Source organism: Delphinapterus leucas, chromosome 11 (genome assembly GCF_059928025.1).
Source record: "Delphinapterus leucas isolate spDelLeu-1000000601 "Yukka" chromosome 11, BTC_Dleu_Yukka2, whole genome shotgun sequence".
Lineage (NCBI taxonomy): Eukaryota > Metazoa > Chordata > Mammalia > Artiodactyla > Monodontidae > Delphinapterus > Delphinapterus leucas.
The window spans coordinates 86,989,318-87,005,395 of record NC_143139.1 but is presented as its reverse complement, the minus strand read 5'-3'; the positions used below and the strand labels follow the sequence as shown (position 1 = coordinate 87,005,395).

General features: G+C 46.6%; 1 protein-coding gene across 2 annotated transcripts in view; it reads right to left on the bottom strand.

Annotated features, from left to right (window-relative positions):
- Positions 1 to 1,642: 1,642 nt before the first annotated feature.
- The window catches only part of RFX4 (regulatory factor X4), a 91,290-nt gene continuing 76,854 nt past the window's right edge, over positions 1,643 to 16,078 (bottom strand). For both annotated transcript variants that reach the window (XM_022599815.3, XM_022599818.3), the window contains 3 exons: positions 12,214 to 12,376; positions 10,410 to 10,548; positions 1,643 to 2,016 (listed from right to left, as the gene is read on the bottom strand). In XM_022599815.3, the coding sequence (XP_022455523.1) occupies positions 1,744 to 2,016; positions 10,410 to 10,548; positions 12,214 to 12,376 (575 nt within the window). In that variant the 3' untranslated portion in view covers positions 1,643 to 1,743. The remainder of the gene's footprint in view (positions 2,017 to 10,409; positions 10,549 to 12,213; positions 12,377 to 16,078) is intronic.

Sequence of the window (16,078 nt, the reverse complement as noted above, 5' to 3'; positions counted from 1 at the left end):
TTTATTGGCATTTAAAGCACTGTGCTTGAAATATCTTTACAACCAGTGATCATTAAAGCATAATGAACTAAGTACCAGGGGACCTCTTAATGATGCTGGTATTGAAGAATAATATTCCCTGCAAGAGCTGAAAGGCTCCTGCCCTTTGCTGCCGCTAGCCATCATGAAAACTTCAGGTAAATCCTTGTATGTAGAACTGGTTCCCTACATCAGGCTGTGGGTGCTGAATCGTCGTTTAAGGACTGCATGTGTGGCCTATCCACATTTTAATGATGACAAGATCACAGGGAGCTGGATAAGCACAACCACAGAAGACCACTTAGTTTTGTTTCGCCTACTTATACCCTAAGTATTCAGAATGTCATTTATATTACACACACACACAGGTCATTATCAAATACAAAATGAAGAAAGCAGGTCATTCCAATACTTTTTATTTGAGTGTGAAACCATTCATATCTTGCACAACTGTACAGATACAACTATTTCCATTTTAGCTGTAGACATGATTATCACACTGAGTGGTGTGATCAAATGTTTTATTTACAGAACAACTGCTAAAACATCCGATGTCATGTTTCCATTTATTTCTTACCCATAGGGTAATAGGTCCACCATAATTTCTTGGTGTCTTTTATAATACAGAAAGAAAACCTATGTTAATCTCTAACAAACCTCACAACTTGCTACAAATCTAACAGAAAAATGCCTACGAAAAGATTTTCCAAAAGTACAATACATTTTTGTTTCCCACATACACAGTATAGTATAGGTTCAAAGGCACAGCTTTGATTTTTTTCTATCAAAGTGTCGGAAATTATTATAGTCTTATGAAGGAACCATGAAAGTCATTTTCACACTTGGTGCTTGGTAAGTTAAAAGTTTGGTCCATTCAGATTCACAGAGTTAATATAGCAGAGCTGAGTATGATACTCAATGCCATAAATCCACATTCTCTCAGAACTTTAAAAACCCCTTTCCTGCCTTTTGCTGACACTAGCCATTGTGCAAACTTAGGACAAATACTTGCATGTAGAAGAACCGGTCCCCTACAAACCTCACTCGACTTAAGGCATACAGAACAGGCCTCTTCCTTCCCCCTAAACAGTGCTTACATTCCAAGGCAATGCAGGTACTGTGACAGACATAAGTGTAACGGGGAATCTAGAGTTTCCAGATACCTCCACTTAGCCCTGGTGCTCCAGGAAGCAGTGACGACACCACCAGGAAGAAGGGATGCTTAGGACATATCTGAGGGGGCTGTCTGTTGTACAGTAAGATGACAGCCAGATGGAGAGGTGAATGCTCTTGGTTAAATTATGTGCCCATCCAAAAGCACAAACCAGATTCCGTCTCTAGTATCCACCCTTCAAGACTAAAGAGCTTCTGTCAACAGGAAAATAGGTAATTTACTGGCAATGCTTGCCAACATAAAGTGAAGGCATGGAACAGAGGGAAAAGGGACAGGTAGGCCTGCCCGAGATAGTGCTCTATACAAACAGTCAAGTCTGGCTTGGCTACAGGAACCCAACCTCACTGACTTTTAGTGAGTCCCATTTCTGAACTAAAGTTTATCATCCCACACTGAATCCCAGCCTCATATTCATTAGGAAAATGGGCGCCTAGGAATAGTCCAGGAGTTATGATGTACTGAGATAAAATTCTTCTGGGGGGTGGGTGTTGAGTTTATTATTATTATTAATAATTATTATTAATATTAAATATGGATTTCTATGAAAGCAGTCACTTAGCCCATCCTGTGGAGGCCTCTCCGTTGATGTAAGCAAAGCCAGGAAAGTGTTGCATGTGCTCATACTCAGAATTCCTGCGCGTGGTCAGGGGTGTGTACATGTCACTAGAGTTTCCATACCTCGTGGAATGCACAGACGGGCTTGTGTAGCACGTGTTGGCTGTGGGCACCTCTGGCCATCGGGGGGTGACTGGGGTAGGATGCAGTCTGGGAGTACTGCTCATCAAACAAGGTTCCATCCGGGAAGTGGGGCTATTAAACGGGTACTTGTTGAGGGGAAAGAAATTCCACAAAGTTAAAATTAGCTTGAAGTTGCACATACACAATATCAGTCATGTTCACAGTTTAAGTTAAATTTCTTAAGACGCTGTTAATGAAAGTTGATGGGAAGTAATCAGTGAAATTCTGAAAGACTGACTCTTGGTCTAGGAAGTATATAACAGGAGAAATGCAAAGGATTTCACAGCCAGAGCTAGGCTGATAGTCACTCAACCAAAAATACTGACTTTTTGTGCTCTTAATCTGCAATATTTGGGGAAGTCAAACCCAAAAGAAGGAATAACCCCACTGGGAATACAGGAGAGAGGGGGAGAGAGAGAGAGAGATAGAGAGAGAGATAGAGAGAGAGAGAGAGAGAGAGAGAGAGAGAGAGGGAGAGAGGGAGTGTGTGTGTGTGTGTGTGTGTACAGGAGGAACAGCATGTCCAAATAGACACGGATATATGGATGGATGGTTTTGAGCTTTATCATTTTAGGAGATGTGATAGGTCCCACTCCATCAACCCAAGAGAACAATACTGCCAAGAAAAACACAATGACATCATTAAAAATAGCATTTTACAGTTGAATTCAATTATGAACTGCAACCTAAAAGCAGGCTTTTGAAGAGGAAGCAAGTCAACAGCTTCAAAGGTTATTATTAGTGCCTATCATTCAGAGAACATCTCTCTTTTTGGTTCACATTCACTGGAGTCCTAGAAGATATACAAGCAGGAAATGGTAAATTATTGGGCTTGGTGTGAACGTGGAAGAAGGAGTCAAGATAAGCCAAATGGGAGGGGAGGTGCTTTTGTGCAGGCCAGGAAAACAGGTGTTAATAGCTACAAGAAGAAGGGAAGCTGTTCTGGAAAGAATCGGGAATAAGAGGAGTGCCCCTGAAGTGCTGCTTCTTTTACATTCTTTTCAGTTACCGAGACAGCTATGCAAATAAGCCGCTTTTAGTACAATCAGAGGGGAGGAAGGGGAGGAGCTCTGGGCTCCCTTTGCGAGCTCGGGGTCTGCAGGCCAGGCAGCACAAAGATTTCCTTGCTGTGCTATGGGCCACCCCAGCAAGAGCAGGAGCCAGTCAACAAGGGTGGCAAGGGCAACGAGTAGGGAGAGCGCCTATATGTGCTAATGTCGGAATTCTTCTGCTCCCCATCTGTCTTCCCTGACAGTTGGAGAGTGGAGCCCTGAGGGATTCGGTGGGAAGCTGCCCCCTGTGAAGGAGACAGACAGGCTGAAGCCTAGACAGCCAGGAGAAGGGGTTATGACAACAGTGGTGCCCCCTGTAGTCGAGCGGGCCAGAGGGGAACTGTTCTGCGTCTTTGAGTGGGAGCCCGAGGGGCAGCAGGGGAAGGCTGTTAGGCCCAAAGCATGCGAAGAGAACCAGCTATTCACAGGTCAAGGAGGAGGGCGCCAAGTTCTAGTAGTGAGGGTTTTGTCCTACCTAGGACAGACAACACGCCTTGCGCAGTCAGAAGAACAGGTAGGCAAGAGGGAGAAGCGCGTAGCTGGTATCTGGGAGCTGGGGGGACAAGGCACCAAGGGGTGTTGCCAAGGAGACCAGGGAGAGCGCACGGAGCCTTTCATAATCCCCAAATCAGTTGCGTGGACGGCAGCCACGGTGGACCCTCAGGCCTGGGCGGTGGGATTCTAGCCTAGACCCATTCTAAACCCCAAAGAGACCGTACTGAGATTGGGCCCTGCCCAAGATATCAAGATCCCGGGTGTTAAATCGGTAATATTAAGAAGTATTATTACAAAATGGTCTCTAATTTTTTCCAAAAGGCGGCTTCCCCCTCCTGACAGTCTCTCAGGTAAGCTCCCCGGATGCGTGTCCCTTCCCTGGCACAGAGGCCTCCTCTCTGGTCCTCTGGCCTGCCCAGCTGGTTCCCACCTCAGAGAATTTTGTCCCACATGTTGCCTCTGCCTAGAACACTTCTTCCCCACCCCTACCCCCAAGCTCCTTCCATGCTTGCCTTTTCATCATTCTTCAGACCTCAGCTCAAACGTCACCTCTTCAGAGAGACGTTTCTGGACATCCTCTCTCTCCAAGCTAAGTGCCTCACCCCCCATCTCTCAGGTCGGGATCTTAGCATCCTGCTTGTCAGCTGTCTCCTTCCACTGGCTTATATTCCTAAGCTCCTGGTGGGGCTTTGTCATGTTCTCTACCATATGCACAACATCTGAAATGATGCCTGGCACCTAGCAGGTGCTACATAAGTTATCTGGTGAATGAACACCAGAACGTTACCGCTAGAAAGAACGTTAGGGATCATATAATCCAAGCCCACGTTGTACAGATGTACAGAAAACTAGGATCCATAAAGTGAGGCGCCACATGGCAAGCTAGTGGGAGAGCTGGCAGAAAAGCCCGGTCCTGAGCTCGTAACTTTCCTCCACATCAATCTGACTGGCCCAAACGAGGCATGACCCACCACAACTGAACTGCAGAGAATTCAGAGAGGAAGACACTCCTTTCCTGGAACACAGGCCATTAAACTTGAATCTGTCACTCTTCCTTTAAGCTCCCCCCTCTCCTACAGACCACAGGGTCTTACAACCCTGACCAAGCCTCAGTTTGATGCTTCTGACAGAGTCCTACTTGCCTGGCTTGTGTAGGTACCATGTCACCGTGTGGACTTGGAGGCTCCTCCCCACAGAACCCAAGAGAGCGTGTCTTTTGTGCCGAATCAAGGACCCTAGATGCAGCTGTGCCCAGGGGTTGTGTCACAGGCTCAAAAGAGTAATTGCCTGGAAATGAGACTGGCTCAAAATATCTCCAATGTGACAATAAAATTCTGTTACCACAGAATCCGGCCTGGAAAATTCTGTCCCGTTAGGTCAGCTAATTGCAAATGAGTCAGTGACTCGTCTTCCCCGTGGTGAAGAGACCATTGAGAGCTGAGAGGCTGGAGTGCCGCTGCCCGGCCTGGCCATTAAAGCCGCCAGTGAGGCCTCTCTTTAGTCTGGCGGGAGCACCCGCCTCACCTTTCACACTTCACATCCGGGTTCACGCAGGCTCCTCGGGCCCGCTGGGCACAAACCCTGGGGTCCTGAGAGCTCTGCTCCAGATAAAGGCACTTTTTGTTGAGGGCCCCTAACCAGAAGTTAGCCTTTTCTAGGTCAAATCCCACACTGTTGCTACTGATGTGAAAATGGAGATGAGTCACCAGTCCCCACCCCGTGAGAGGTGTGCAAGGGGTGTCTGTGGGCACGTGTAGGTGCACGTGTGTGTGCACAAGTGGGCAAAGGTTCCCTCAAGGGGCCGTGACGTGAGTCCATCTCAGCTGAGACTGACCCCGGGCCTCTCTGGAACCATTTTAGAAAGTGCTATTTTGAGAAGTGACTACTCACACCGAGGGCTGACTTTCCTGCACTTGGAGAGGGAAGAATGAGCCCTTTATCCCTGACCCTCGCCAAATGGACTGCTACTTGAGCACGGGTGAAAGGTGGCCCCCGTCGGGCGCACAAACTGTTTTCCTATGAAAGGCGGCTCTCACTGACCAAAGTTCTGCCAACAGGCACCCCCCACCCAGGACATAGCTCCCCCAAGACTGTGCCAGACGGTCCACATCTGCTGAGCTCTTCAGGTCAGGATTAATTGAGTTAATACATGTGAAACACTTCGAGCTTCCACACAGTAAGTTTTCAAAACGTGGTAACTATTATGGATATTCGTCTTCTTCAAGTCATAGCATCATGGTCCACTAATGAAAGGAAGAGCCTTAGTGACTGACCACCTGGTCCTACCTCTCACTTTACAGATGAGGGAACTGAGGGCAAGAGAGGGGAAGTGATCTACGTGAGGTCACACAGCAACTTACTACCAGAGTAAGGATCCATTCATCCCTTCATTCATTGATGAGTATGTCCTGAGGACCCACCAAGGGCCAGGTCTGTTCTGGGTCCTGGGAATAAGATGGTCAGAAAAAAAGGACCTGGTCCCTGCCTTCACAGAGCTAGTAGAGTTGAGGAAGACAGAAATTAATTCTATAATTAAGAAAATATAATAACAGTGGTGTTACAAAGGAGAATGATGAAAATATCCACACAGAGTGTTAACTATGAGCTAGGCCCTGTTCTAACCTTTATTAACTCACTCAAACCTCACAACAACCCTATGAAATAGGTACTAGAATTATCTCCATTTTTCAGATGAGGAGACTGAGGCACAGAGCTTATCAGAGGCAGAGCTGAGATTTGAACTCAGGAAGCCTGGCTCTACAGTCAGAGATTTTATACCACTATGGTGGGCTGCTTTTATTCCCTTCGGCCCAGGATGCTATCCCAAAGTGGAGCACGCTAAGCAAACTTTGTAGCAGTCACTGGGCCACTGAGATCGAGGACCCACTGGCCCTGGGCTGGTCCACTGGAGTTGCCGTGAGAGCTGCGTGACCGGCTGGCAAGGCTGGGCCTTGGCCATACAGACGAGAAATGCGCAACAACTTTCTGGTCCACCCTAAGTGTCTTTCTGGCCAGTTTGCTTCTGGTTGATCAAATGGCTTTTAAGCTCAAGGGCCCACTTCACATTCATGGCTGCTGACAGGGTAGAGGTTCCATGAATGTGTGTTGAATGAGGCTCAGAAATACTTTGTGGCCATGTGTTTGGTTTGTTTTCTCTTTCTGGTTGGGCATGAGAATGGGGAACCTGGGAAAGGGCAGCTGATACCATCCCTTGTTCACTTATTTTGGTGTGGACAAGTGCAGCATAGCTGCAAGAAGGGTGTTTTTCTGAAATAATTCAAACCTTACCCTGTGCAACCTGATTCATCTGGACTCACTAATTGAGAAATTACGAGGATTCAAACAGGACTGGAGGTTTACCTTTGTAGTACCCATGAAGAAAGCATGTCTTGTATAAATGAGTAGTATAAACAAGGGCACACAATGCCCTATTTCAAAAAACAAATGACTTCACGTTATTTTGTGTATATAAATGCTGGGATGTCTGCGATTACTGAACTTCACAGAAGTGTTGTATCCATTCTTTAAGGCAAACCTGGTAGGCATTTACTTGCAGAAGTTAGTTTCTTGTGCTAATGACCAACTGCATTCTTTAACCATATTCTATGGTTGTGATTCTTCTTCCATTCAGACTAATCTTTTCCCCACTGAGTCTGATGTAATGAAGTGTGATATTCAGTATTCAGGAGTAGAACGGCTTGACCTCTGCTCTGGAAAGCTAAAACTAATTAACCCTGCAGTGGATTTTCCCCTATGTGCTCAACCTTAAACCAAAGTGCCAGGAAAGGAAAGAAACACAGTATCTTGGGTGTGTGATTCTTCTCTTTGGGAACTTGAAACTTATTAAGAACAGCTGCAGTAACCTCTCCAATTTACCTCCCACCCTCCAAAACACACACCATGTAGTGTTCAGTGCCACCGGCCTGGGGTTGAGATTTGGAGAATTTGCCTTTGAGTCCGCTTTGTCACTTACTGGATGCATGACCTGGGGCAAATTACATTCTGAGGTTTTCCTCGTCTTTAACACCTGGAGAAAATGCCTTCTTCCTGAGGTTGCTCTGAGAATTAAGTGAGCCTCTGTATTTGAAAGTGCCTAAAACAGTGCTTGACCCATAAATGTTAATGAAAAACAAAACGAAGGATTGTCTTTAGACAGTACCCTCCCCAGGAGCAGTGCTGATCTCAGCCTTCTAACCCTAACCCTAACCCATCGACCTGGGCAGAGATGTTATATAACTAATGGCTCCCCACCCCACTTTACAAATGGAGACGAAGGCATTAAGCACCAAGTGGAGGGCATGAGCGGGTGGTGGGGGTCAGAGGTCGTGAAATGACCTTGCCTGAGAGCCACAGGACACAGTGGTGACGAGGCTGCAGGACCTTTTCACCTCCCACACCTAGTCTGGGTTCAGCGGGCTCCTCCACAGGCGTTCGTTTAGTCCTCAGCCCTTCGATTAGGACCAGCGATTAAATGATAATGCTCCAGCTGGGGACCGTTGTGGTTTCCAGGGTGGATGCTTCGACCTCTTTGATCACCAGGGACCGCGCGGTCCTTTAGGAGCCTTTGGCTTCTTTTTGTAGCAAAAGGCTTTAAAAATAACACCCCAGAAAAACCAGCCCCAGAAATTTCATGAGGAGGAATGAGGGAGTGAAGAAAGAGGGAAGGTAATGCCAGGAGCTGTGGCTGGGATTTTCGCTTGATCTTGCCAGTGTCTCCTTACTGGAGCCGAAGCTCTCCCAAAGCAGGCACGCTTCCGTCTCATTCTCCCCGTATTCTCAGAGGCTAAGCAGTGCTTGCCGCATAGTGGGCACTTGACAGTCGTGGGAGAGCGACTGAATGAATGAATGAGTGGGCTGCTTAGACTGTGTGTGACCCAGTCTATGGCAGCAGCTCTAAGTCATTTAGGGGGTCACCGTGGGGGAGCACAGACTCTGCTCCCAAGAGAAGCAGTACCTAGGGAACAGGCCTCTCTGTGTGACGCAGTTGGGACCTATAATGAATGCCCCAGGTGATGATTTAGAGGAATCCACTTCTTGGCTTGTCTGGGGATTATACCAGGGCTCCCCCTGGTACTGCCGATGGAAATCAAAACAGACGCCTGTTTGCCCTGAGTGCCCGTGGACCGTGGGTACACTCTGGTCGGTGCCCCCCACCCCCACCCCAAGAGGCAGGTCTGTGCTGACAGCTGATGTAACCGCAGCCTGCATCCCAGCTCACGTCCTGCCACCTCTGTTCTGGACTCCTGCAAGTGCTTCCTGGCAGCGCTCCCTGTTCTGCCAGGCCCCTTCCTCTCTGCTTCATTGTCCTTTGGCCCTTGCTGCAGGAGCTCTTTCCTAAGCATAGCTCTCATCTTGCCTCCCAAACCTGCCGCCCTGCCTGCCACACACCACAGTTGTTTATGCTGCCCCACCTCCTGTTCACTCCTCTGTTCAATAAACAGTGGATGCCCTCTATGAGAGGTGACAGAGGCTGGTGCTTAAGAGCCTGGGCAGCCAGGGTCACACTGCCTGGGTTCAAGTCCTCGGGCAAGTTATTCTTGCTTCCTTTCTGCAAGGGTTACCGTGGAGGTGTGGAAAGTGCTCGGCACTATGCTTGGCACGGGACAGCATTCAGTAAAAGCTAGCTGTTCTTTTTGATGGGTGCTGTGACCCGGAGATCCTAGACTTAATTTCTGCCTTCAGGGAGCTCTGGGGTCTCCTGTGGGTGTCAGGAAGGTCAGTGATGAGAAGTATGCCAACAGAAGAAAGCCCAATGCACCATGTGAGTACAGAGGAGTGGCACCGAATACGGTCCTGGAGGAAGGACAAGGGCAGTGTCAGCAAGTGCCGCACGGACAGTAGGATGCTCGTCCTGAACAGCAAGCAGAAGAGGTTGAAGAAGAGAATCCCAGCCCGAGGCAACAGTATCTGAGAAGACCTGGGGGAACTGCACGTGGGCTGGCATGGTTGGGGCAAAGGTGGGGTATGGCTGGTAGGCCAGAAAGGCAGGCAGAGCCCAGATGATCATGAGTCTTGAGAGAGTTGAACTTGACTTTGAAAGCGATGACATGCAAAAGAGGGACAGTGCAAAAGAGGGACAGTGTTATCGCCAGTTGGCTTTTTTTCCCCAAAAGATTCCTCCAGCTACAGTATTGGGGATGGACCAGAGATGGGGCAAGTTCAGTGGCATGGCAACAGATGGGAAGGCTTTTGTCATCATCCAGGTTGGATAAAGACCTGGTCTGAGGCAAGGACAGGGAGCGTGCAGAGACAACGAGGATGCAGAATTGGATGGAACTGGTGACCAGTTGTGTTTGGGGCCCAGTGCACAGGAACACGTCTGAGACAAGTGGAGCACCCAACACTGGTGCGACAGGTGCAGCCACTATCCCCACTCACCAAGGCCACAGAGGAGCAATGTGGTTTGTTAGACAGTGAAGAGCCAAAGGCCTGAGAATGATCTGATAAGGGTCCATTTCAGGAGGACTCTTCTGGTAAGGTTGTGTGTTTGGGCTGGACTGAAAAGGAACAGATGTGAAACTAAGAGACCAGTCAGGATGATGCTGGCATGACAGTCCTGACAGGACTCCATGAGGGTCTGACTGCACCAGGAGTGGGTGGTGGGAGAGGACACAAAAGATTCAGTCTGAGAGTGGCTGCCCGAAAAAAAGGACAACAGACATTGCAGCTGCTTGGCTCCTGGGAGAGAGGTCAAAGGGAGGACAGAACTAAAGACATGTGGTTGGCACCCATGTATGTGAAAGCAAGTAGGGGTGAACTCTGGCTGAGCACCCACTGTGGGCAGCCACTGGAGGGAAGAGATGGCACTGAGGAAAAGACCGTCCTTTCCTTGGAGACACACAGTATGCAGAAAGTGCTTATTAATTGTGTTGAATTGACTAGACCTGGCACCGTGCACACCAAGGCCTGGACAAGTGGGGCCACCGACTCACCTGTGCAGAGCTCCTGTGGTATGGGGAGTAGTGGAGCGGTCCCGAGATGGCTGTGTCGTGCGGGAGGGCCGGGTACTGGCTCTGCATTGGGGCAGGATGCTGGTTGCCATAGCTCCCGTAGTTATAGCTTCCTGTGTATCTAAAACGCATTAGGCACATTGAATATTGTGAGTAACAGCAGGGAGAACAAATCAGTTTGACACCTTTAAAAATCAACCTCATCTACTTTTGTTCCTTTTTGTTCTTTTCTTCCTTTTTGTTTTCCATTTTTCTTCTTTCTGTTTCCTACCATCTCCACTCTGCGGCTTTGTTGTGATAGTTTTAAACTCCCAGGTGGGTTTTGCTCCTCCCCTCAGCATACCTCCCTCACCACCGGGCGGCGGATGCGCAGGGAATGAAAACTAGCCCTGAGCAAAACATCATTAGTGATGGAAACCTCTTCTCCTGTTGTGGTAAAAAGCCCCATATTATAGCCTGAAGTCAAATAGGAAAAAAAGAAGAAATTACTTTGGGACTTCTGTTTTTGTACTGTTCAGGCCTTTGCTTTCCCATGTTTCTGGTGCAGGGGGGAAACACCACGGCCAACCAGGTGTCAGCCTCCGGTTCTAAGCCTGGCTCCACCACTTCCCAGCTGTGGGACCTTGGGCTACTCGCACCCTTGTTTCTCACATCTGTACTAAAAATGCCGCACATGACCCCGAGGGTCACTTTCTATTATAAAATAGTCTTGTGGAAACATAGGATACTATTACCACTATTCTTAATAACATCTTTACAGCAAAGACGCTGACATATGACCATGCAGGTGTCTGTTGTGCCATTTCTGCAGAGTCGGAAGCTCTCTGAAACAATTTCGAAGTCTATTTTAAATGTGTGGGGAAATACTCTAGGAGGCCCCGTGAGGAAATGGTGGCTGCCCCACTGATGGGTCAGGGGCACCTGAGCCTATGGAATTAACTTCAAGTATGCCCACAGCCAGGCCTCAGGCTACCACGTGGAAGGGACCTGAGCGGTCCTCCTCCGTCCCCTCCTGTATCCCCCAGAGCTGGTCTGTTGGAACCTGGCTTGTGAGGCTTACTGTACCTACATGGCAGAGTCTCGTGAGAAGAAGGGCCCTTTTTAACATCATAAGTGTTTTTCAGATAACCGCACATTAGACACTGTGTGAGGAATGTCTTTTAATAAAGACAATGCAAAGTGGCAAAAAGCTGTTACCCTTTTAAATGGATCTGTAGCTTATTCATCACAGTAACATCACTACAGATTAGGGGAAAAAATATGGGCAAAATCAATGATTTATTTATTCAGGGTCCAAAGCGCCACTGGAACCCAGGGGGATGCTCTGAACCCCATGAATGACTGCTGCCCTCCAGGGACCTCCAGCCTCGGGTGAGGAAGCCCTCCTCCTATCGAGTCATAAAAGACTTGGACTCACCATGAAGCTGTGTTATAAGGCTACAAAGTGCACGAGGACCATCCAGGGGAGCTGCGGAGAGGGAGTATTCAGTTTTCCTTCCTAAAGGAGGCAGACGCAGGCTCAGTCAGCCTGACCCTTACCAGCTGTGTGGCCTTGGGGAACTGGACTCGGTGCAGCCTCAATTTCCTCATCTGTCAAGCGGGGGTGACCCGCCTACCTCACCTGGTCATTGTGGGGACTGCATGAGACAGTTGTACAGGGGCAAGAGCACGCTGCGAACTCAACAGAGGGCGCAACCTTCCTGTCCTCAGAAAACCACTACCGAGTAAACCCTCCCCTTTCAAATCAGACGTAAAAGCAAGGCAACATCCCAGGAAAGTCACCTACCCGTGCTCGTCTCTGTGGGGATAAACTGGGATCCTGTGCGTGACCGAGGAGGAAGGTACGTGTGTACTCCTCATACAGGGCAGCTGTTGCGAGTTTTCAGCTGGAGACCCTGCCGCCGTTGTCACTGTGTATGTTAGAGACCACGTGTATGACTGCATCGCTCCTGCAGAGACAAACGAAGGTGCATCAGTCAGTAACAGTTCTCACACCCCCCAGTTCTTCCTTAGAATGCTAGTGGCTTCCCATTGCTCTTCAGCTGAAAGCCAAAATCTTTATAAAGCATGTGTCTTGGTCCTTGCTGATCTCACAAGAAGCATCCCCTACCCTCTGCCTTTGTGCTATCTGATCCAGCCACAATAGCTTTCTTTCACGTTTTCCAGAGTACCATGATTCCTGGCAACACAGGGCCTTGGCACATGCTGTTTCTGCTGCCTGGAATCCTCAGTTTTCCCTTAGTACCCACTCTTTCTTCATATCTCAATGCAAAGAAGCTGTCTCCTAACCCCAGACTAAGTCAGATCCCTTACTGCATGGTGGTGCCCACCACAATTTGTAATCTTACACCCATTAATGAATGTGATGGAATTAATGCCTAATTCCCCACACCAGACTGTAAGTTCCATGAGGGTAGGAGTCTTGTCTATTTTGCCCACCGTTAGGTCCCTGGTGCTTAGCGCAGAGACTGGTGGCCAAAAGATTTTCAATCAAAATTTTAAAAGGAAGAAAAGGGAAAGGGAAGACAGGAAGAAAGAAAAAGAGGGAGGGAAGGAGAGAGGACAAAAGAAAGCTCAGGGCGATGTAGCTCAGACGGGCTCCCCAAATAACTTCTCAGCACTCAACTAAACAGGTGTTAAGGATCCAACAAATTGCTTTAAGCAAAGATAAGTAGATTATTGGACTCTGCCTGCCCAGGTCTTTTTGAAGATTATTAGACAGTGACCTTAACGGTGACCTATTCCATACATATTATTAATTCCATTAATTTGCTTTATAATTGGATACCTTGAAAGTGCTAGGGACTGGGAAAAGAAACTGACAAAATTTAAAACCTTCAAGAGGCTTAGGAGCTTTATGAGATAGAATAAAAAATGGTAATTTAAGAAACCACTAATAGTGATAATAAAGTCATCAACTTAATTTCTGATAAATTTAGAATGCTGATATAATGGAAAGGATTAAACCTATTTTAAAAGGTAGCAGGAATAGGATTCAGCACCTCCTTGTAGGCACATGGAAGACTGAAGAACTGGTTAAGGGAGGTCATTTTTAAGGTGAACTAAAAGAGAAAACTTTGGTCCTCCAATCCTATACCTTCTACGCAGACCATGTTTAATCTTGAAATTCTTGTGGGAAGATAAAGGAAAGGTTTTCATTTAAAAGTGGAACTCTACCATAGTGTCTCTTTGCTCTGGGTCCTAATTCTGCCATGCACTCGCTGTAAGATCTTGAGCCAGCCTCTTAAATTTTATCTGCCTTTCTTTCATAATCTGTAAAATAGGGATAATTATGCCTATTATATCATGTAAGTCATATAAGTCATGTAAGTCATACCTTGTATGACTGTTGTGAGGATTAACTGAGATAATATATGTCAAAAAGCCTGGCACGTGGTAGGCTTTTAATGATATTCAAGCACTCTTCATTATGAATTCAGGTATTCTTACGTCAGACTTTCTTAAAATAGAAATTTCTTTATTTCCCATTTCAGATTCCAAGGAAGAAAAGACAAGTTTCTTGGGTCAGATTCTGTCACCAGGGGTGAAACGTTTGAATAGCAACAGTGATTTAACTAATTACAGCAAACTTCTAAACCCATGTTCTTCTGCAAAATCACAAATATCCTTATCCAGCAGTATGGCTAAAAGCACCCCTTCTTGGTTTGGATATCCACACCATTATTTTCCCCCCAAAGATAATGACTTTAGCAGGCTGTGTGCTAGGTGTCATTTATAATAAATGCAAGAAGACTAGAAGGAAAAAAAAAAACCCCAAAATGATCGTGTCTCAGAGGACTGGATTATGCCTGACTGCTCTCCTCTATATTTTGAACTTCATATGAAATTATATAACTGTTGTAATTTTTTAAAATACCCTTTTTTATTAAAACAGGTTATTGCTGAGGATGGTCTTAACATTTTTTCCATTTTGCTTATCTGTATTTTTATGTAAAGAATGTGTATTGCCTCTGTGAAAAGAAAAACATTATTAAAATGTATTAAACAAATTTCACAATTAGAAATGGAATTGGAGGGGGTGGGAAGTTTGGGAAAACAATGAACCAGCCACAGCAAGCAAGTAATTAACCCTTCAAGGCCCTGGGACCTCAGGAGAGCGCAGCGAGGTCAGTGGGTATTTTAAAAGGGGCAGTCGGGGAAGCCAAAGGATTTTCTTCCCCCAGCTCCGCAAGCAGTAGGAAGACACAGTGAGAATAGCCATCACCTGAGAGAATGCAGCACAAGTTACTTTTGTGTGAGTTCCTGGAGCACAGCAACGGTTCCTTATTCATCTCTGTATCCCCAACAGAGGGTTTGCCAAATAGTAGGTGTTCAGTAAATTTTTGTTCCATTGAATTTGTTGTTGAAGGAGTAAATGCTGCTAGAAATAGACGTTATCAAACAAAAAGCTAGTGGAACTCTCGGAAAAATGGGCTCCTGTGGTCTGGGAAACAAAACCCCTAAATGGCCATGTGCCAGCAACCTAACAGATCCACTCAGGCAGGCTTAAGCAGATTAACACCTACTGGCTTGGGTGAGAAACGCTCTCTGCCTGGGGAGCAGAAAAGAACACCCCTTGCATTCCCTTTCCTACCGGTGGGACCTCCAGTGAGGACTGCTGCTTCTTCGTTTTTAAGGAAACTAATAAAAGAAAATCTGTGCAGTTAATAGTTTGTGCTTAATTTTTAAGACAGCTCTAATGCTTTTTATTTGTTGGTAAAACAATAACAAACCTTCCATGTTTGTCTAATTCCCATCTTTCTCTTATTCTCCCCTCCCCATTCCCCCACGTCTAATTAAAAGTCTGAGAATAGTGGTGAAAGTCCCTGATCTCTGAGAATCCTCTAAAGATCCTATAGGATTTGAGAATCCTATAAAGTTGTTGTCCATGTTATAGTATTGAAACTGCTAGAGAGGAATATTTTCTTTCCTTCCCATCCCCAGTAAAACATTCTTCTTCCCTGAGTTTTTGTTGTTGGTGGTGTTTATTTTTCTTCTTTTCTTGAAAGGGGTGCCTCAGGACAGGGAGGATGCTTAGAATATAAGAGGCAATCAATAATGATTTGTTAAACAAGTGAATGAACGAATGATCATCCAATATAAACCAGTTCTCATACTAGTTTCTTTTTATATATTGACGCATTGGATCTTCACAATAATCCTTTTGAGGTAAGTAGTATTACCTCCTTTTTCAGGTGAGAAAGTTGAGGCCCAAAACTTGGTCAGGTAAGTGGCAGAGTTGGGATTTGAACCCAGATCTGCCCAACTCCATAACCTTTCCACAATAACAGTTGCTTCTCACACTTGCATGTGCGTTTGCATCGCTGGGGATTTTGTTAAAATGCAGATCTGATTCAGTGGGAGATTGGGAGTTGAGCCAGCGATTCGGCATGTATAACAAGCTTCTAAATGATGACGATGCTGTTGGTCCATGGAGTACGCTTTGAGTAGCAAGCCTCTGGGAAACACTGCCTCCTATCGTGCATCGTGTACGTTCAGGGCCATTACAGATCACAAGCTGTGAGACTCTGGTACAGACTTGTGAACATTTAAACTGCTTCCTAGCCTACCTGGCCATACCCTTCTGTCAGATTTTGGACTAAATCATTTGAACCTTTTCCCCACTAGGATTCTATGGACCATCACAGATG